This window comes from Trifolium pratense, linkage group LG4, assembly GCF_020283565.1.
Source record: "Trifolium pratense cultivar HEN17-A07 linkage group LG4, ARS_RC_1.1, whole genome shotgun sequence".
Taxonomy (NCBI): Eukaryota; Viridiplantae; Streptophyta; class Magnoliopsida; order Fabales; family Fabaceae; genus Trifolium; species Trifolium pratense.
This window is the reverse complement of record NC_060062.1, coordinates 19133980-19157619: the sequence shown is the minus strand read 5'-3', so window position 1 is coordinate 19157619 and position 23640 is coordinate 19133980. Positions and strand designations below refer to the sequence as shown.

Below are 23640 nucleotides of genomic sequence, written 5' to 3'. Positions count from 1 at the left end.
AGAATGCGATGCCCCAAGGCAATAAAGTTGCAATCGGCTTTCTTTCCTATGACCCTCTTTTTCGTTTTTTATTTCTGTTACTCTTGTCAGCACCTTCAACCTCCATTGATGAGTTACACAAGAAAATTTAAAAGAAAAAAAAAACGATCAACGTAGAAAACGCGATACTTTACATTAATATTCGGAAAACACGCTATTTACTATTATACACGAAAAACACGTTATTGTTGACAAATTTAATTCATATTTGCTTATGTGGCAGTGCTGATGTGTTATATTAATATGCATCTCATTAATTATTTATTACTGTATTAAATTTTCTTTTGTCATTCTTGTATGTTATTTATGTTATTAGAATTAATTTAAAATCGTGAAAGAAAAACATTGGAACGCAAGTGAAAACCTAATGGTATGTTTGGAACAAGGGTAGGGCCGGTCCTGACTATTTGGAGGTCCGGTTTTTAAATATTAAAAATAGACACCTAATAAAAAATATTAAAAAATTAAAAAGAATCATCCTCTATTTAAATTATAAGTAACTAAGAAACATCAATAATGAATTAGTCTAAGGAGTAAGGGTCTTGGTCCCCTTAAACATGTGGTCACGAGTTCGATTTCATGGTTCGGTTGAGAGGGGAGAAAATTCCTAATCAAGAAACATGTAATAATTTTTTTTATGTGATTAGGATATTTTTTACTAAACATATGATAGTTTATGAACATTAGTAATATATAACTATTATTATAAGGCCTCAAAATTAATCTATGGAGTACATTTGATATTTTATCAAAACTAACAATATATAAATATTATTACAGGACCTCAAAATTTTGAGTTGAGGCTTCATGCCAATTTTATTTGTAAATGGTGATCCCCGCGGAGATTGCCCCATTCGGGGACCCGGTGATGGGGAATTTTTCCCCATGGGGATGGGGATAGAGGACAAAGTCCCCCCGAGAGAGGTTTGGGGATGGGGACGGAATTTTATCCCCCGCCCAGCGGATACACCATCCCCTAAAACTTTATTAAAATAACATTTATAATTGTATATTTAAGTACTTTATAAATTGTTTGGTTAAAAAAAAAGTACTTTATAAATTATTTTTAATTATATTTTCACACAATATATGTGTATACATTTGTTTATATTTGATGTTAATTAATTACTATTACAAGACTCATAATAATATTTTTATTTGTTTTATAATTAAACTTTACTATTTTTTTTACAACTTGTTTGATTAAAAATAATAGAAATTTGATATTTTTTTAAGGTTGATGGATCTCCTTGAGAACTGTGGGAATCCGCGAGGATGGGGATGGAGGAAGAATACTTCTCGAAGCAGAGAATGGAGATGAGGATGGAGAACACATTTTAGATGGAGGGATAAGGAGCGGTAAAGTATCCTCCGCTCAATACCCGTCCCGTTGACATCCCTACCTGTACCGTTGACCAAAAAGAGCATTCTAGAGAGCAAATCTGTAGAAAATCGTTACCAAGTACATTTTTTTAAGCGAACGAAGACTTGAGCTTGAGGTCTTTTGCATGCTTCCTTGAAAGCCATTTAAAAATTGTCTAAAATAAAATATATTAAATGTGTTTATAATTCATAAAAAAAAAAATAGTGTGTTATAATGTCCATCTATCTATCTAATACAAATAAATAAATAATAATAATTGTAAATTATCAAAAACATAATAATAATTGTAAGATTTTTTTTTATCTAGTAGTCTAGTGGTTAGAAATTACTCTTAAAGGTAAATAATAAGTGGAGTGTCCAGAAATCGAACTCTGGCTGATGCATACATAATACAACGTCTCTAGCTCACGAGGACATAATTGTAAGATTTTTAACAATGAGATTTTTTGTCAATTTTATTTTTTTTATTTACAATAGAGCTAAGATTGAACCAAGACCTATGACATACTACTTAAACTCTTCATCATTGGACTAAATCTAGTAGCTTGACATAAATGTTTGCTAGAAAACCTAAAAAAAAAAAAAAAATAAAAGAGCAAGAAAAAAAAAGAGAGGGGGGGAGGGGGCGGCTGCGCCCAAGGTTGATAACCCTAAACCTAATTGCATCTTAAAAACGAAAGTCTACTAAAAGGGAAGAAAATAATTTTAAAAATCATGGAAATTTATTTCCTACAATTTATCCCTTGAGAATTCTTTAAAGTGTCATGTTAACTTGTGCCCTAAGGGCACATGTTAAGCTATCTAAAAATAGAAATATAGCATTTAATGATACAAAGAATTTAATGTTTAGATAATTGAATACACCACAAGTTCAATAAAAAATTTCAACATTTATCTTTTTAATATGTGCCCTTAAGGGCACAAGTTAACATTCTCCTTATTTTATTTTTAGTATAATCTTTTTAATAATACTTTTTCCAATTTAACTAAATATCTAACCATTTATAAAAGAATATATTCTTACATTTTATTTAGCATTAAGCAGGGTCGTAACGAAGAGGGCAACCGTCCTAGCCCAAAAGAATATATGCTTTTTTGGGTCCATTAAGCCCTACAAAAATATATTTTACTTTTGTCTCTTGCTTATTATTATTTGATAATTTCTCTTCTGATCCCAGACTTTCTTTTATACCCTGAAATTGACGTTTTTGGCCTTAGGGGGTAATTCGGTTTTTAGGAACCGATTTTTTTCCATGTTCAAAAATTTCGGTTAATAAAAATCGAAATTTTGTGTTCCAGATTTTGCGTTCTTCTCACCTCTACATCGTTGTTTCGTCTGCACCGTCGAACGATTTCAATTTGCATCACAACACCAGGAATCGATTTGCATCTTCCTCTGCACCGTCGAACGAACTTTTCTCCTCTTCCTCTTCACCGTTGTTTCGTCTTGATGCGTCATCCTCCTCTTCGCTGCTGCTTCGTGTCGTCTTCTTCTCACACTGCAACTCATTCTTCTCTTTGATTCATGTTAAAATTTGAGTCGTTTAGCTTCATACCTTTTTTGGGAAATGGAATTTTGTTAAGTAGTTGGGTTGTATTAATTTGCTGGTTTGATTCAAACGGTGTTGTCAGATCTATTTCAATTTTATTGTGGTTTGCATCAATTAAAGTGAAACAGGGTACAAATGCCAACATAGTGGCTGCGCTGGGTGGGAAAACGGCGAAGATGAGATGAAGAGGGAGTTTTTTTTGGACAAAATGTATTTTCTTAACACTGATCTTATTCCGGTTCATATAAACCGATTTTTTTTTCATGTTTAACAATTTCGGTTTGTAGAAACCGAAATTTTGTGTTTCAGTTTTTTTGAATTTAGAAGGGTAAAATGAGATTTTAGGGGATATAAAAGAAACGTGGGGTTGGAAGAGAAATTATCTTATTATTTTGTGTACTATCATTGTATCAAGTATCAAATAAGCATTTTGGTTATACAAATGTTCCAATTGCTAATCAAATTCTCTTAATTATGTCGGTGGTTGTTGCATTTGCAAAAAATGAGTTTTTCAAAGGTAAAATTTATTGAAAAACTACTTGAGATCGTCAATATGTCACAAGAAATGATGAATCGTACAACCATTTTATATATTGAGAAAAATATGAAAGAACATATTGATGTAGCTAAACACAATTATTTGTGACTTTGCATCTAAGAACGCACGTAGGAATGATTTTGTATAAGTAATTTGATATTAAATTAAAAATTCAATGTTTCTTGAGTATTCAAATTTTTATGCTACTTAATTATTATTAGTTAAGAATTAAATTAGAGGTTCAGCAACAAAAATCTCATAAACGGCAGTCACAATAAGCCAAAATTGTTTAACTTGGAAGATGGATACCCCCTATAATATAAAGACCGTTGAATTTAGTGAGAAAAATTTCTCTCATGAAATCTTATTAACGATCAACGTAACTACATCACGATGCACATGACATGTATGTTATAGGGGATTCAAAATTGTATGTAAACTTGTGGATATCACGAGTCAACTCTCTCATAAATCTATAATTACAATGAGATACAAGTTTTTTTTGCAATAAATTAGTTGAATCTCTAAATTAAGATGTGATATCTAGCTCACTTGTACAGTTGCTCCTTATTCAACATGGAATATTATATGATCCATATGCCCCTCATGACCCCCAATAATTTGTACATCAAAAAATTGTTGCCAATTTTTTTATAAAAAAAAAAAAAGAAATTAAAAAATATGTGCAAGTATAGAATATAATTGAAAACATGATTTGGCACATCATATGAACATGCATTGTGTCATCAATGTTTTTGAGTTGAAACACATGATGTCAATTCACTAGGTGACCAAATATGCTTGCCTTCAGTTGCAAATTGTTACGTCACAAACTTATGTTGTTAGCTAAAACTAGTAGAGATGACATATTTTTGGAAAGATTATATATATACTCTACGATTTTTGTTCATTAGCAGAAAGAAGAAAATGCCAAGAAAAAGAAAGAAGAAAATGCAACCTCTTACCTTTTTGTTGCTTTATTTAGTCGTTGTTTCATATGCTAAATTCATACCAACTACCAACAGATTGATTCCTAATCGAGGCTTCATTCCACAATTTAGAGTTGGTTTAATTATTAATTAATTAAAGGAGTTTTGTTGAGTACATATGCTTTCAGAAAATTTACTCTAAACAATTAGATATAAAAAAATAATATGACGATATTAAATGATCAAATGTTGAATAATATATTCGATAAAACTTTAAATTGTTTGATTCAAAACAAAAAAAAAACTCTAAATTGTTCACTTTAATTAATTTTATCTCACATAAAAATAACAACAACAGAACCAAGTCTTTTTTTTTTACAATGAGCTGGGGATCGAACACAGGACCTATAACATACTATCTAAATCTCTCACCACTACTACTAGACCAAACCTAGTGGCTTGAACAAGTCTTAAATTTGTTAAAAATAAAATAAAATAAAAGGTCATATTATCTATGAGTTAAAACAAGGTTAATTTTGTTTAAGATTGATTCGAAGTAAACCTTAGAAGGATGACCAAATTAGAGGACTGTTATAATAGTTCTTTATCTCTTTTGCAGGTTTTACCTGCAAGCATTCTGACGTTTAATCAATATTTGATTGAGCATAAGTGTACACCTTCAATATGGGGAGAGTGCAACGATTGTATCCATGTTGGAATCCCTGTCGTTTTCCCCTCTTCGACCACTGAAATTAGGGTCGGCAATTAGCAATAGGGTTTCAGAGAAACCTAGGGTGACTAAAGTTTGGATTTTTTTGTTTGGCCTTGAAGAATTAGGTTTTAACTCGGCCCAATTCATAATAAAGACTATGGGTGTAACCGATTCGGTTTAATTTGGAAAGATTTTTAGTCAAAAAAGTGTTTGAACTGATGAAATTTTCATCAGTTAAATTTGGTTCGATTTTTAGTATTTTTCAAAAATAAAACCAAACCAAACTAACCAGTTTGGTTTCAGTTCAGACGTTGATCGGTTTACGACGTTCCTTTCTTCAAACAATACATTTTTCTTGTGTATTCCCTTCTATTATTTTTTACCGGTGTATTCCCTACTAACATAATTCAATTTCCTTCCTTGGTTAAAAAAAATCCATTTTCTTAAGTTGTTATACACTAAACTATAAGATCTGGTTGCGTTTGATCTGCTAAAAAATAGGACTGAACTGAAAAACTTTTGTTAAGTGCCTTGTTTGATTTAGAAACAGAATTATGGAACTGGATAAAATAGGTACAAAAACAAGAATTTTTGTCCCTCACTAAACTACTCACTAAACTACAAGACAACTTTTTGTCCACAGTACAACTATAAAAAAAATACAAAAATATCTATTTTATTTTTTAATATAAAAATATTATGTCTCTATCTCGCTCCGGTACAGTGTTGTCATGTTATGTACTATCTTGTTTTGTCCTGTAATGTTTTGTTCAAAACTTGCTGTTTTGCGAATCAAACACACCCTTAGTTTGATCGGTTCATCGATTTTTAAAATTGAAAACTGAAAATCAAACCAAACTAATTCGGTTTTATTTGTTTAGTTCGGTTTTTTATCCGAATTAAACAAGATCGGTTAATTTTTTATTTGGTTTGTCAATTAAATCGGATTTTTTTAACAGCTTACACCCCTAACAAAGATATCTTGTTATTAATCTAATTAAAAAGATCTAGGCTTAAATGCAGTTTTGTCCCCCCTGTTTTGATTAAATCGGAATTTTACCCCCCCTGTTTTATAATTTTTTGGATTTTGCACCCCCTAAAATTCTGCTTTCAAGTCACAACTTCAAAGTTTCGCACACAACTCAATTTGGATCAATAATTCACCAAACGGATATCAAAATGACCGTAATCGAGTTATCTTTCAACATAATCAAACCCCACTAAATTTGGAGTTACAAAGATAGATTAATTACCGTTTTAGTGAAGGTATGTCCCCCAAAATTCTACACAAAATCTGCTTTCGAGTCACAACTTCAAAGCTTCACACACAACTAAATTTGAATCAATAATTCACCAAATGGATACCAAAATGACCATAATCGAGTTAGATTTCCATAGGATCAAACCCCACTAAATTTGGAGTTACAAAGAGAGATTAATTACAGTTTTAGTGAAGGTCTGTCCAATTACTAATTTTACAGAAATCTACTTATGACCTTCAAATTCAACATCGTCTACCAAACACATCGTAACTCCAAATTTGACGAAATTTAAATGACAACAAGGGTAATTTCGTTAGCTTTCCGGAAATGTAAATACTATTGAAAAATGAGCTACAGGGTGAGAGACAAGACAAAAATACCAGTAGTAGTTCCATACATTAATTGATTTGGACAGACCTTCACTAAAATGATAATTAATCTCTCTCTGTAACTCCAAATTTTGTGGAGTTTGATTCTGTGGAAAACTAACTCGATTTCAGTCATTTAGGTACCAGTTTGGTGAATTATGGATCCAAATGTAATTTTGTGCGAAGTTTTGAAGTTGTGACTCGAAAGCAGATTTTGTGCAGAATATTTGGGGGACATACCTTCACTAAAACGGTAATTAATCTCTCTTTGTAATTCCAAATTTAGTGGGGTTTGATTCTGTGGAAAGATAACTCGATTACGGTCATTTAGATATCCGTTTGGTGAATTATTGATCCAAATTGAGTTGTGTGCGAAGCTTTGAAGTTGTGACTTGAAAGCAGAATTTTAGGGGGGGCAAAATCCAAAAAATTATAAAATAGGGGGGTAAAAATCCGCGTTTTAAAACAGATGGAGTAAAATTCCGATTTAATCAAAACAGGGGGGCAAAACTGCATTTAAGCCAAAGATCTATAATAGCATTGGATATGAAAATCTTAATTGAATGTGATTTTTTTTAAGTTAAAACAATGTTAATTTAACTGAAGATATTTTATTATTCTAATTGTAGCATGTCAAATAAGTTAACTCAATCAAGAAAGCAGAAACATACCCTCCAACTTATACGAGTTTTAAAGTTTAGTCTACTCTAACTAGTCTAAAGATAAAAATTTGTCAAAAATAGTTTGAAACTGTAAATAAAAAGTAAGCTTGAAATGGAAATATTTCTTTTTCTATATATAGGAGCTAGTACACTTTATGGTAAACAGAAAAAGAATTTTAATTTTTTTTTGACGAAAAAAAAAAAAAAAAAACTCCCTCCGTCCCTTAATATAAGCCCTCATTGAAGTTTTTCACGCATATTAAGAAAGGTTGGTAGGGTAATAAACATGTACTTTTTGGGTATTACAATTACTAAGTTGTCCTTTGTGAAAAGATGTATTTGTAGTTGACTTTTCGTATTTCAATACAAAGTAGGGTTATGTTTGGAAAAGTAATAATAAATGTGTGTTGCGAATTGAAAAGTTGCTTACATTTGGGGACAAATTTTATGTTTGAAAGAGTGTTTTTTAATTAGAGATGGAGGGAGTACTTGGTAAGTTAAAAATGAAGCATGCGCATGTATTAGAATCACATTATTGGTCATAAAACAACCTAACTTAGCCTTTTCCAATACAAATCACATAACAACTATCCTTGTTCTACAAGTTAATTTTATTTATGAATTAGTATGTTTTTAGAGTGTCTTATAAGCAAATTATAATTACACTACACATAGCAATTAGTTGGCTGCATTTGCTGACCGACAAAGTTTAGATTTAGTGTATGTTTTGGTAAGACTTTGTTTATAGATTTTTCTTTCAAAAAGTATATCAAAACTTAGATTAATATATATAAACCATGCACACTTAGATTAATAATAATAATAATATTGCAGTGACTAAAATCATATTTAAACCATAAAAGTATTATTTCATTCTAAAGAGCATTATATTATTTAAACATGCATTGAGAAAGACCTAATTGATTATATAGTTCTTGCATTTAATTAGTTTAAATATTCACTGATTATGGAATAAGCCCTCCTGCATAAAATTAAGTGCTAAATTCCACCACTGAAAGTCTATCATACTAGTTCCAAACCAACCAACTTATTAGCACAAACATTTCTTAGAGACACGAAGGTTCATTTATTGAGTGAGAGTGAGACTATTATTCCACCTATTCTTGTGCTTCCAAGGGACCAAGTGCCTAAATTTAAACGTATGAATAAAATAGCTGAATATATCGTGACACGATGGAAGTCATCGTACCACAATGGGCTAGTTATTTATTTGAAGAAAATCTGAAATATTTTGGAAGAAAATCAAGTCCTTCGTGCCACGATGCAATCATGTGAGACGTCGTGTCACGATGGTGTGCATCGTGCCACGATGAAGCGTGAAGCCCAAGTTCAAATTAACTATAAATAGAGTTTTCCTCCACCACAATTATTCATTCAGAACAGAAATTCAGAGAAGTACAAGTCTCTAAGTCGAGTAGATGAACTCCTCAATGAATGTTTGAGACTATATAATTTGGTTCGGAAAAGTTTATATTAATTGATATTCAGTTTATTATCTATTATTGTCTCTGTTTTAAAGTTTTATTCGTAACACCGATCATATTATTGAATAAACCCTAAGGATTAAGTGACCTGGTGACAACACTTCTAATCCCGAACTAAGAGAGAATATAGCTAGCCAACATTGGGAACGGTAGTACAAGTACCCGAGGTTAGGAGCAAATGATTAATGGTATACATAATTAATTTATGCAGGTTCGACAGCTGTTCAATCAAGGTAAGCTTAACGTTGAGAACTTGTTAAAGGCTAACACGTGACAAACAAGGGTTCTCTTATCATTGGTTTAGTATCAGCGTTCTCGATTGCAATAGTGTGATTTTAGTATGCGATGACACATTTCACTACCTAAAGATTAATCCGCCGTATAATAAAAGGAATAGTAAGCGATATAACGTCGGTTACCAACGACCTGGTGGAGTGGCACAAGATTTGCCTCTTGGCTTATGTCGACACATATTGATTCCTTCACACAACAATTTGCTTCTCGCATCGACGAATTAGCAGGAGTAGGGGAGGGATTCAAAACCACTTAACCTAGTTTCCTTATGTGAATTCTCTTTATCTTCTATTATCTATTTCTGTCACAAAAACCTAAGCAAATGCAAAGTATTTTTAGTGTTTAATTCCTAAACAAAACTAATCGTTTTGACACAATCCCTGTGAAGACGAACTCATTCAATTGAGAATTTATTACTCGACGATAAACCGGTGCACTTGCCAGGCCATAGTCAGTGTAGCAGCTTCAGGAAGCAAGTAGGAAGCAGGCCTGGCGGATGTCATGTAGAATGATGTTTATCATTATGGGTCTGAGCTGATCGGGTATTCGGGAGTTTGCAATTTGCAATAATGAGGATCATGGTACAGTGGGGCATATTGCAAACTTGTTTTAGTGCAAATGGCACAACCTAAACGATCATGTTTGGAATGATAATGAGCATACACCAACACAAGTAGGGAGAACATATTTTGACATGTGGAATAAGTGGTTCTCTATCAACAAATTAGAGCAACCTTTAGCAGTTCCTGTTGCGACCAACAATGTTAGTCAGTGGATGAAACTAAACTTTGGGTGGATAAAATGCAATATTGACGCAGGTGTTTGTTGAGATAGGTGTGACTACTTCGGCGTGTTGTTTTTGGGACCATGCAGGCCAGTTTGTGACCAATGTTACAACATGGCGGTCAACGTTGTTGTCCACTGTTGAGGGGGAAACGAGTACTCTTATTTGCGCGATGGAATAGGCTTGTCATTGTGGCTTTGGACATGTTCAATTTAAAAGTGACTCTCAATTGTTGTCGGTGAAAGTAGTCTGCTTGACAATTCACCCAAAGTATTTCATCATATTCCTAGCTACTTGTTTTATTGAAGCCTAATTTAACAATTCTCACATTATCAAAAGTTAAATGCATAACTTTCTTTCTGGAAATCAAAATGAATGAGTCAATGAATATGGAATGAAATTAACATTGTGATACTATACTATACATAACAATGCCATTAAATGAAACCCAAAATTGGGCCATAAAAACACAAATTTTTGGGATTAGAAGAAAACCCAATTGTATAAACTGGCCCACAGATTGTAAAAAAAAAAAACTTAGCAATCAAGATTAAGGTTGAAAGAAGAGAGGGAAAAAGGAGGAATAGGTGTGACAATGATATGGAGTATAAAAACTCACCAATTGGATTAAAAACATAACAAGAATTGAACTAATGTTTTAAATTAAAACTATCCAACAATATCATTTGCAAGAACCATTCTACTAAGAGGACTAGGCCCAAGCCTTTTTCTCCTCATCAAACTCCTTTTCCTAATAACTTCCATTTGATTTTTTCTTCTAATTTGCATCATAGCCTCTTCCTCAATAACAAACCTTCTCATTAAAACATCATCAGTCAATGATTTACCCCTAAAAACTCTTCTTGACCCCTCAGTGCTAAGCCTAGCACTATGAGTTCTAATTTCATGTGCATTAATATTTGTTTGCAATGGTTTTGATGAAGATGATGATGATGATGATCTAGGATAACTATTACTTCTTCTAGGTGGAACCTCATTTCTCAAAATCTCATTGTAAGAATAAATTGGTGCACATAGACATACCCTTGTAAAAGATGTTGCTACCTTTAGAGATGTACATTTTTTTAGCTTGGTCTTATTGTTGGAACTTTGTGTAGGAATTTGAGGTGATTTTGGTATTGGTTTCCATAATGTTGAATTTATTGATGTGGAAACTTCATTTGATTTTGGAATTATTTTCCATAAACTTGTTGCATGCATTGCTCTTTGATACCATGGCTTCCTGCATCTTGAAATTAAATGAATTTCATGATGAGATGATGTAGCTACATTCATTTTAGAACCAAAGTAGTAAGAAAAAAATTATAACCTTGAAGATTTATTATATGATATTTTTGATGTTGTTTAAGGTTTTGTACACAAAAGTCAATATAAATTTTGACTATGCCAGAATGGAAATTCCAAATTTAGATTCAGTGTTGAAAGACCTATAAAGTTGGTAAGCCAAGGAATTGATTTGGTCAAAATTTATAATTAACATCATGAATTTTTTTTTTTAAGGAATTAGAAGGACCATAATTATATAAAGAAAATAATTAGACTTGGTCTAATACAAGTTAATTCTATTGCAACCCCCATTTTATTTTTACTAACATGGAAAAATGTTAAGTTTAGTTTAGGCCTTAGAGAATAATGTGAGCATTTTCTCAACAATCAACTACAAAAAAAAATATATATATATATATAATCTCCAAGCTTATAGATGATCATACTTATTATAGAAATTTTTGTTAATAAGCAAAAAAGAATATACTAAAGCATTAAGAAGGGAGGTGTAGTAAGTAGTATACCTTGTGTTTGAATCATTCTTTGGATCTTGCATGAACAAAGAAAATTGAAAATATGAAAGAGGTGGAGGAAGAGAGCAAAATATTTTCATTTGTGATGTTAACAGTGAAGAAGAGCTTTTTGGTTCAGATTGTGACTTGGCAACGTGCTTCTTTCCTTTTCTATCATTCTTTATTGTAACCCAACACTTATCTTTTGCTTTGGCTGCCATGATTCCTTTTTTTTTTTGAGATATTTGAAATTTCAAAGTTAAAATGTTACAACTTTTAATGCTAAAATGTTACTCCTATGTGGCCCCTCTCTCTTCAAAAGGGTAAGAATAGTGTTATTTAATTCATTATTTTGTTGAACCTTATAATCGTATTTTGCTACTAATCTTTATGATCATTGCCATAAGAAAAGACCATGGAGGTCATTAATTAGTTTAAGACATGCTTGGCCTGCCTTTATGGTAGAAAAATTATGTGATGCTTAGCCATAACTCTACTCACTTGTCAACAATAACAAACTCTTAACTCATTAATTAATATACTAAGGTAATCATAGTGGACCAAAATTTATAAACAAAATTAAGTATATTTTATTTGATTTCATGTTAGTTACTACTATTTTGTAAATGGTGTGATATATTTTCTTAAGGAATAAATGTTATGTAATCATGCACACATCAAAGCTAGATTTTTGTTTTTTTTTTGTTTTGTTTTAAAGAGCACAAGCGAAAATCACATGCACTAAGTGTCGAGAAGTAGAGAACTGTGTTCAAACTTGTGTTCGTGCATCTTTTTGCAGTCTTTTACCATATAGGTTGTATTTTGTATATACAAAACTCAAAGCTTGCGAGTTCGAATTTGTGTCTTACCGTATTTCTACGGTCTTTTACCATCTAATTTGTACTTATAAAACTCAAACTCTCAAAGTTCAATTTAATTCGTACAAAATGTTGATTTTTTGCAAAATATTATATTTTGACACAATTTTGATAGTGATTTCCATAGTTAAACGCAATTCAAATATTTGATTAATTAAGTTCCCTAATAGCAAGGTATTGCAATTCATTAACACTTCACTTAACGAAATTGAACACGATATCGAACGTCATTAACCATGAATTTTAGGTACAAATATACATATCCACACAAATTTCATCATGTGATAAAATAAACATGTGATAAACACAATTTGTGTTCATATATACACCTTAAATCGTAATGAGATTTAAAATTGTGATTATTTATGTTAAATAGATGGTTAATTGTAACACATTGTTGGAATCACATTTATCATTTACTAAACATAATTGTGTTAGTATCAAGATTATATGTCAAAATAAGACAACTCTTTTCTTTTCTTTTATATATTAAGAAAGGAAATTAGGAATTTGGAATGAGACTAGAATTGTTTCATCAAATTGGAGGGAAATGTAAAAGCTACAGGTATTTGCAATTAAAATGTTGTCTCAACAATATTATCCCATACACATCAATGTAATATTTCTTCCAATTCAAAGTATATCCAAAAAAGGAGCCATAATATTAATTTCCTTTCATGTGGGCATCAGCATCTCAAAATCGACACTCCATGTCATGCATATATTGAAGGAAATGTTTAATTACAATGAATGTGAACTTGTGATGTACAATTATTACACAAGCTCCTCCACCTTTTCTGTTTATGATGATGATGGGAACTTTCCTAGAGAAAGAGTTATTTTTATGATCGTGGCCAAAAACATGTGTTGTTGATTAATTTCTTCAAGTAGTATATACTCAAGTTTTAACCATCTGCCTCAAAAAAAAATTATTAACCCTCTAATTCTTCTTAGAGAAAGAGGTTCCAATAATTTAGAGTTTCGCAATGAAGTATGTAAAATATGGCCAAAAATTATTTCCATTAAAAATTAAGCTCAAATTCTCTCGAAAAAAAAAATACACTATAATTAAAAAATAATTAATATCTTTCGTGTTTGACACTTTTGGCTTCCTAGCACCAGATGTTGCTGATCTTTTAAAAAGAGTTCAAATGATCATGCATGCATAGCAATATTGTCTCTCCTAGGTCTACGAATGTAATTTTCAAAAAGGATTAACAGCACAGCTTGTTGCTCGTTTGTCTTTCACCCATGTGTAATCATTTTGGAAATATATATATATATATATATATATATATATATATATATATATATATATATATATATATATATATATATATATATATATATATCTTTAGAAATTTAAACAAGATTTTATAAAAAAAAGTCTCAAGAGGACAATTTCTTTTTGTCTAGTAGTGTAGTGGTTAGAAATTCCACCTTAATTCTTTAAAGGTGAATAAGTTGAGTATCTGGGGTTCGAACCCAACTCCTACATATATAATACAATGTTCCTACCAACTGAGTTAAGCTCACGAAACCTCAAGAGACTCTTTATTTTTTGTCAAGTAATCTAGTGGCTAGAAATTTCACCTTAAAGGTGAATAAATGGAGTATTCAAGATTCGAACCCTGACTCTGCACATATAGTGCGATGTCCCTACCTACCAACTGAGTTAAGCTCAAGGGAGACACTCAGGAGGCTCTTTTATTCCAAGTTTAAAATTCTCAAAATATATATATCCATTATACGGTTATACTAATTTTTTGCCACTTGATGTATTATTAGTATATATTTTTTAAATTCGTTAAAGTTGTGTGGTGCTTTATATTTATCCCAAAACTCAAAAAAGCTGCAGCAAAGTGAAAAAGACACTATGATTGGAGATGTTGGTTGGCATCTTGGCAAATGTCATTCAACAAACAAAGATTGCTAATAGGGGCCATAAGGTGAATTTGTTTGTGTCTAAAAGAATGTTTAATGTAAATAATTGCATCATAAAATGTTGTCCATTCAATAAACCTTGAAGCATAAATGTTTCACTTCCATTAATAGTTAATTTTATACTACTAGTACTCCATTAAGCATAATGTTTTATTTGCATTTAACCGGTATCAGGATTCAAACTCAAGTCCTGCATAAAATAATATTTTTATCAATCGGGTTATATTTACAATTACTTTCTTTTTTCTTTTTTTTTGAAGGAAGACTTGCTTAGTATTACTATCACTATGATTATTGGTATAGTAATGTATTGTGTGGGTGAGGGGTCAAAAAAGAATTAGAGGTTTGAGTGCTTTTAGTACAACATTGTAGACCATGAAAAATGATTTTGTTCACTTTGAATTGGAACGAAGACCTTCCAATCAAAATCACAAAGAAAGGTATGTTGCCACTATGGTATGGCTTCTATATCTTTGCGAACTTTACGGAATTTAAGGTCAAGTGAGTTGCTTTCAAGAAGGAAAAGTAATAACTTTAAGAAATTTACCTCATCTTCAGTGTGAAAGAGACGGTGAATTATTATTATTATAAATAAAAAATAGTGAATAAGTTAAATTGATTCTCAAATTGTGAACATCGGTTAAAATAGTTTATAAATTTGTGAATTTGACAAATACATCTTTAAGATTGTAATGTAGAATCAAGATAGTCATATTGATATTTAATTTGTTTGTTACTCCATAAATTTGTTCGTTTCGTTACTCCATAAATGTTATGATGTGACATGCAGGTTAAATGAACATGTAATTTTTTACTAGGATAATCAATATTATGGTGAAAAAAAAAATACATATGAAATTTATGAGGTAAAAATGATGAGGTGGAACTCTTTAGTTGATATAAAATGTGCTTAAATTTGACATTCCACATCATGTGAAATCTACGTGAAAGGTCATATGTTAATTTAATGTATCATGACATAGTCTCTAATGGTAAAAGTAAACATGGTGGTCTTTTTTTTATAGGTTCCTTCTACCGGAGATAATTTTAATTCAAAATATTGTCAAACACAAAGTATACACATCTCTTAGTCGGATTGTCGGACTTCAACTTTTTAATTTGGCATGTTGTGAAAATTTAGCCTATTTCGTTCGCACTTTATTTGCCAATTCACAAAATTCGGGGACTCTATAACACATGTTAACAGATTAACAATGTATACTACCCAACTTGCCTATTCACTAAAATGAAAAATGATATCATATCATGTGGCTAAACTTTATCTGTGTTTTTTTTTAATCTACTTGTGAATAAATTTTAGCTTCCATTGTCATGACATTGAATCAAACCTACCTAAATTTGACAAGATATGGCCTAGTGTATTATAAAATCCCACAACTTGAAGGTTAATTAGTCATGCAAAATTAAAATCAAATATATTATTAGCTAGCACAGCGAAGATATAATGATGGCATTTTCACGTGCAATGTTATCTCTTATTTTCATTAATTCTCAATTTTCAACCAAACCTGTAATCTCACGCCCACGAAGATCTTAATTAAGTAATCAAAGACAAGCAAACATTTAAAACCTTGAAGACCAATCAAAACTTATAATCTTTTTAAAGGAAAAAAATAGCAGTTTCCTCATAGAATTGAAGCTACACAAAGCTATACGTTTTAGGCTCTACTGCTGTAACAAAATCACACAATTACACGTAGTAGTAGATCTGAGTCATCCATTTCAAATCAATCAACTCATATTGCATCTTAACAAAAGCAATACAAAATAATCTCAACCATTAATTTTAAATAGGACGGTCCCCGGATGGAAAACTATGTTATAACTGGTAGGGGTGATTGCGGTGCGGTTTGGTTCGGTTTTGAGCATAAAAGTCATCCTAACCGCGAGATAAAAATGCATGCGGTTCGGTTTGGTTCGGTTGATTTTTAAAAAGTCATCCAAACCAAACCAAACCAAACCAAACCAATGCGGTTTGGATCGGTTCGGTTGGTGCGGTTTAAAACATAACGATTGTACCGAACAATTTTAAGCATAAAAAAAAATAAAAAATTAAAGTTCCAAAATAACATTGTAGTACCAACAAAAATTATTTATCCAAAATAACATTATAGTAACTTACAATTTTAAATATATAAAAAAATTGAATTTTCAAAATAACATCACGGTACCGATAAAATTTGTTTATTTAAAATAACATTACAACACCAAAATAAAATTTCAGTACAAAAAATAAAAACAACTTGAAGTTCGATTAATTTGGTCGACTGACTTGGTAATTGGGCATGTATATTGGAATATAAATATATTTTCTTTTACGATATTGGAATATAAATATATAATAGTAACTTAATGCGGTTTTTGCGGTTATCCGCGGTTTTTGCGGTTTTTGCGGTTTGCGGTTTTGCGGTTTTCGGTTTGGTTTGGTTCGATTTGCGGTTTTACTTTTGGATTGGTTCGGATACGATCACCCCTAATAACTGGGGGCATTTCTACAGCAGAAAATCCTATTAGCTGTAATACTTGTTTAGAGAACAAAAAAAGAAAAACATATTTTATAGTCCTTAAGACTTGTTTTCATTTGTTGAAAAAGTTGTGTTTTTTTGTGCTAATTGATCTAATTAGGAGCATTCTCTCTAGTGTTCTTTGCATGCCTTCTTGGTTTTTAACGTCCAACACTAAGCTTAGCCTCTAAGTGAAATACTAAAAGTGATTGTCAAGTGACAAAGGATACAACATTTTACGGGACACAATCTAACATCAAACTGATGTGTATACGGTTTTCGAGTTTTATCTCTCTCTCGAATTATACGCTGCGCGACTTTTGTGTCTAAACCTCGACATTAATTTATAAATCCCAACTACAACTAGTGGCTAAACCAAATAAAATCATATCACAAATATCAGGGCCTAAAAAACGGTGAGTTAAAAATGTTTAATTAAATAAATGTCAACAGAAGAAGAAAACGGTGCTACAAATGATACAGTCTTACTGGTTATTCACTGGTTATTGCAACAAATTGTGAAGTCTTACTGGTTATCAGGTTCGCCAGAAGACTTCTTGTTCCAAGCACCAGAACCAGCTTTGCGCTCCCCGCGCTTTCGCTTATTTTTTGGGAAGCTTATATCTTTATTCACGCATGCGTTGAGAGCAGATTGCTCTTGAGATGCAGAAGTTGTTGGTGCTATATTAGTATCTAACATGGGAATAAAGAAGGAATGTGAACCTTCTTCTGCTTCCCTTTTCACTTCCTGCAGCTTCTCAATGGGATAGTGAGCTTCCACTTCCTTTTTTACCTCCTGAAGCTCATGCATCAGAACATTGTCTACCATCTGCGCAATCATCCATGTCAAAAGTGAAGATAGTCAAATAAGTAAAACCACCACTGGTCGTAACAATAGGTAATGTTGCATTGAACTTTGAAAATGACAAGTAAAAAGGAACATAATTTTTCTGGAAAAACGACAATTAAAAAGGAACATAACAAGTACCTATCAATATGGACATCAAAATAAATCATATTTACAGGCATAAACCACTTTTATAGCTCTAGTCATAATCTGCTAAGGAATTGATAAAAAATTTATGAATTAAAAGTATGAAATTCATAATTTTAGAAAACTCACATGTTCACCAGAGTCGGGAACCAAGGCCGATTGAGAGGTGACATCAGCAGCAGCCAACAAGCCAACAGTGCTCTCAATTATATCTGGAATATCAGTAGCTTCTCCAAAACTTGAAACTGCGCTGTCAGGAAAGACAAAGTCTCCAAATTCAAACTCATCAGCTACATGCTGAGATGAATTACATATACCTCCAATAGAGGCTGTGTACCCATCGCCCTCAGAGTTTGCAGGGCTTAGACCATAGCTAGGAATAAGGCTAAAATTCGAAGGATTTCTGGACGTGATTTCATTGATGCCATTCTTCAGTGTGCGGACCCTACAATGTAGATTGTCAATGTTCCAAAGGAGCAGCTCATAGGAAACATCGGCGGCGGTGCATTTAAGCAAAGGTTGATCTACACTTTTTTCTGTTGAATTGGCATGTGGCTCTGTGATCACTACACCAAAAGAGCATATAAAAAAAACTTGGCATGGTTAATGAGTTGGATATAAATCAAATGTGATTACGAGGCATAGTTAAAGGGAGATCACTCACTACTGTTCAAAAGTTAATAAAGTGAAAGATAAATCGCCACACACAAACCAGAAACATAATTCAATTGAATAAAACAGTTTTCGTCATCATCATTTTCTCTTGACGAAATAAAAAGCAAGAAACGTTAATGGCACTGGTGAGCGGTGACTTAGCATATCATTATCAGCAAGGTACTAAGTATAATCTACGAAGCAGGATTTCTAACCTGGATTGTCAAAATCATCATCCAAAGAGACATCCGCATCGGACTTCTTATTTTCTACAGTAAGTAAAGGAAAAATTCACATACTTTTGTGTGGTAGGAACAGCGGTTCGTAAACAATAAGGAAACTATGTGCAAATCAGGTATAAAGATAAATGAATGCAAAAAAGTTTGTACCAATATAGGAGAACAGATAGTGACGCGCTGTATACGATGCTACATCAGTTGTGTCCTCAATTTTCTTTCTTTTTCTTCTCGTTTTGGCCTTACTTCTATACTGGTGACTTGAAAATGGCATTGACTTTGAACCAGACTCTCCTAAGTTAAAATGATCGCCTGCTGTATGCTTTCCCCTATCATACTCTTCAAGTTCTCTACTATACTTTAATTCTTGTGACTCGAGTTGCTTGAGTCTTAGCTCCGTCCATTTGAGACGCCACATTAGAGGCCGTATGAAGTTCCTCCAATGATCTGTCAACTTCCTTTTCCTACATTTATACAGGAAATCCATTTATCAAAATATACATAGTTATCAAATATCTCTATAGTGATAACAATCATATTGTAACAAACATACAGCATCCAAAAAATTTGATTCACCATAAAACACAATCTAACTAGATAAATTGATGATTAGCATAAGGAAACTCAGATTAATTAACTGTGAAAAGGACACTAATAATGAAAGACCAAACAAAAAGTAGCGAGAGATTCTCTGATATTAATATTTACCGGATGCCGGTGCAAAATTATTCCGTCAAGGGTTACAACAAAAACTATGAATGATGAACATTTGTCTGGTTAATAATATAAATTGGAGCTGTGCTATATTTAGTGCGAGAGATATTTTCACGAAAGGCTCATGAACTGCTCACATAATGCACTTGACTGATAAAATTGGATTTTTGGTTGAGTGTGCATTAACTGTTTGACACATTATGCGTGTTTCATAAGCATTTATTTTGTTAAAAATATTACGCGTACCCTGTACCAAAAAAAATAAATTATCTGTACCCTTAAAACTTAAAAGTCTCACACACCATGCACATGGTTGTCGTCTTTTCTAAACTGCTCTAGATTTGTCCTTCATTAGCAATTATTATTATTCCAGTAAAATGATTAAGAACTGTGTAAAACCAATTTCTATACTATTCAAAAAACTTAATGTCTTTTGTCAAAAAAAAAAAACTTATTGTCTTGGTGTTTTACAAGTAATTGTCTTGGGTATTTACAAATTGTAATCCTCCCAGTTGGTAACCCTCGCTAGTTTGATGGAGCCGTGGAGGAAGAAACGGATGGGAGGAAACAAAAGATGAGAGAGTGGTGAAGCCAGATAAAGAATCTCACATTAGAGTGAATCGATTTTATTGTGATGTCTCGTGGTTACGTCTGTTTTAAATTTTAAAACTTTTTAAATAAGGAAATATGAAGTGAAATTGGTCAAAGAGTTAGCCGAATTTTTTTCCCAATTTAGAACCACTTCATTCGCATATTTTCGTGAATCATACTTTCGCACTATTAAGCAATTTCCTATTTTCCTATAAATTGAAGCATGCAATATCTAAGGATTTCACATGCCATCTACAGCTAGAAAATGCCTTTTAAATTCCATATGTATAAACTTCTAATAAGAATCGGTGTTGAAATAGTTTGTAAAATACCTGTAACTATCAAATTTGAATATCCAAAAGCATACCACGGTTTTTGTACTTTACAACTAGTTCAAAAATAAAATCTCAACATATTGACCTCTAACAAAGGACTTCTATTTTACAGCATATGGTTTCTTACTTTATTTAATCACTTCTCAGCATTTCTACAAGACTTGGGTTCTTTTTCATATATTGATTTGTAATATATGTCCAAGCATGATTTAAAATTTACTGATTTAGAATAAAAATCACCTCGTTCGGAAGTCAGGACCAAAAGTATCAAAGGGGCATGCCACACTATTCTCACCAACGAACTCTGACTCCACTTCAGCATCACTCGATCTTGAACTATTTTCAGCATCAGAGTTGGTATCAGCAAAGGAACTTGAATACTCAGTTGCATCAAGGTCCTCAATTTTTGTAGATCCAACATCGCCCTTGTTTGTCCAGCTCACAATATCAACCTCTGTGTCCTCAAAAAGTTTTGCGCTTGTGGTGCCAATTTGTTCCTCAACTAAGTACTCCACCTTAACAATGGGATTAGCCATGTCACTCTAAACCTTCTCCCTAATTAATGCAAACTTTGGCACCCTTTTAGTTTACCTGTTCGAAATCAACACACACATAAATTTAACAAACAAAAAAAAAATCCAAATTGTTACATTATCATAAAAAATAAATAAAAAATTCTAGACACAATTATATGTATGAGATCCAAAATTGAAAAAGATTCAGGAAGTTACTCAACCCTAGCCTCACAAGGCATCATATAATTTTCTATAATTGAATATTAAACATATTTATTTGACAAAACTAACTTATAGCAATAAGTTAATCAACTACCATTGCAAAAACCATAATAGATTAACAAAATAAATTGGCAAAAAACCGAATTGTAAAATAAATTATTTAACAACAAAATTTGATTCAAAATTTGATCAACTGAATTGTTCAATAGAATCAACAGAATCTAGATCATAATTACACAAATACAAACTTCATTTTGATCTAAACCAATTTCAATTTTCCACACAGACCACAACATACAACTTAAAAGCAAGCTGAATTATTCAAAACCAAGCAAAATCCAGCTAACAAAAGTATACAAAATGGGATGAAGATTAAGATACGTAAAATTAAACATTAGTGCAGCATAAAAATAGCTAAGAGTGTGCGAAGATATACAATTGAAGAAGATGAATAAAGTGAACGTGCATGTGATGTGAGGTAGTGAGTGAAGAAGAGGGATAGAGAAAGTACCAGAAGAGAGAAATGCGGTAAAGAGGCGAGTGTGCGGCCGATTGTGAAGCAAAGCAAGGGAAGTGAAGTTAACGTTATAAATAAACCTAGTAGTAGTAGTAGTGGTGGGAGGTGTGAGAATCGTGTAAGTGTAAACAAACGAAAATTTAGGTTTACATCATCATGTATGTATAATAAGGTGTCATCTATTCCTTACATCTTTATTTGTGTTTTATTTATTTATGATTATGACTAGGCATTTTAAATTTAGGGAACGGTTAAAGAGTGTCCTTAAATAGTAAGATTTTATGGAAATATGTAGAGTTAATGTATTAAAAATTAAAATATTTAATTTTTTAAAATATAATTTTTAAATAGTGTCATGTGATTTAGCAAAAAAATTTAATTAATTATCGAAATTAATTTGTAATGAGTATGGTTTTATTGAATGATCGTTGTTTGGCTCGATCTAATAGTTAGTGAAAGGATTTTTTTAGCTAGTTTGAGAAAGTCACTAATGCAAAATAGTTTATGAAGCGGAAGTTAATGTTAGGGAAAGCCACATCATTGTTGTCAAGTGTCAAAATATTTGTTAACTCGTCGTTTTTTAAACCGAAGTCAACGTTATTATGGACTAATATCAAATGATTTGAACATTCAAGGATTATTTATAAAATATATATATATTGGAACAAAAATAAAAAATTCATGAACTTATAGGACAAATTAGGAATGAAAGATATATTTGTCATCATATCTTACATGGCCTAATTAGGAATAAGATGAATTGGACCCCGCTTCCACTCATAGACTTCATGGGGTTACTAAGTCAAGCCCCCGCGATTTAATAATGTCATCATCTTTTCCACATGTGAAGTAGAACATCAGTATGTTTTTTACATTACCAACATACATTCCAACTTTGAAGGGTTTAACAAGATCAATACAAATATTTATTTTGACAATTTTGGCCATATCATGACAGTCATAGAGGGATGATTCTTTTACTTTATCAATTTGTGCACCTAATTGTATATTCCCATGCAAATGGTCTTGCGGTGCATCAACATCCCTTAAATATGGATCCAAAATAGAACGCGGTCATAATCTAGAGTCTTAATATTGCAATTGCGCCCCCAACAAGTCAATATACTACAAACCACACGTTACAAATAACTCAAGGGTTACCATTGAGGGCTCTATTGATGTCAACATCTTAATATATCAATGTGAGATTCGTTTTTGAGAGAGCTTAGACAAAGAGAAAGTCATGAAAGGGGCTGAACGGGTCAGGATTTTGAATTTGTGAGGAATCTGGTTTGGAATAGGACAGAGATGATTTGCGATTAACTTTTTGAAATTTAGGGTTGTTTTGGGATGGTATCATAAGATGCTTGCAATTTTGAATCCAATTCTAGTTAAAGGGAAGCTAATAAGGGGCTGCTTCAGATGATTGGTTTTCTTGACCTAGTGTGGTGGAGGAATATTGACTTGCCTTTTTTTTTTGACGCATTCTTGGAAAACAAAACTTTTGCCTTCCTTTGTTTGGATTGGGCTTGCATTTTTTATCGGGCCTTGTTGAAAATTTTGGCCCAAAAAACTCCCAGCCATGGTAACTCACATTAGGAAAAGCACATGATGTTTGATATTTGTGAAGTTCTCGTATCTGTAATCTATCCATGAAATCCCATTTTTTTGCTTTTCCAATTTGTGCAC

At 32.0% G+C, this 23640-nt stretch overlaps 2 protein-coding genes across 3 annotated transcripts; both read right to left on the bottom strand.

Moving 5' to 3' along the window:
- Positions 1 to 10628: 10628 nt before the first annotated feature.
- LOC123924254 lies at positions 10629 to 11993 on the bottom strand. 2 transcript variants are annotated; one of them, XM_045977086.1, is made up of 2 exons: positions 11839 to 11993; positions 10629 to 11276 (listed from the first exon to the last, which is right to left on the bottom strand). In XM_045977086.1, exons 1-2 carry the CDS (start codon positions 11925 to 11927, stop codon positions 10697 to 10699), a joined length of 669 nt encoding a protein of 222 aa, XP_045833042.1. In that variant the 5' UTR covers positions 11928 to 11993; the 3' UTR covers positions 10629 to 10696. The 2 variants fall into 2 exon arrangements, with proteins under 2 accessions (XP_045833042.1, XP_045833043.1); XM_045977087.1 differs by having other exon boundaries at positions 10629 to 11270.
- A 5595-nt stretch (positions 11994 to 17588) lies between these two features.
- On the bottom strand, positions 17589 to 22158 carry LOC123924253. The gene is made up of 6 exons (XM_045977085.1): positions 21946 to 22158; positions 20938 to 21288; positions 19211 to 19521; positions 19037 to 19090; positions 18297 to 18733; positions 17589 to 18002 (listed from the first exon to the last, which is right to left on the bottom strand). The coding sequence occupies exons 2-6, from the start codon at positions 21231 to 21233 to the stop codon at positions 17700 to 17702; spliced, it is 1401 nt and encodes a 466-aa protein (XP_045833041.1). The 5' UTR covers positions 21234 to 21288; positions 21946 to 22158; the 3' UTR covers positions 17589 to 17699.
- Positions 22159 to 23640: the final 1482 nt, after the last annotated feature.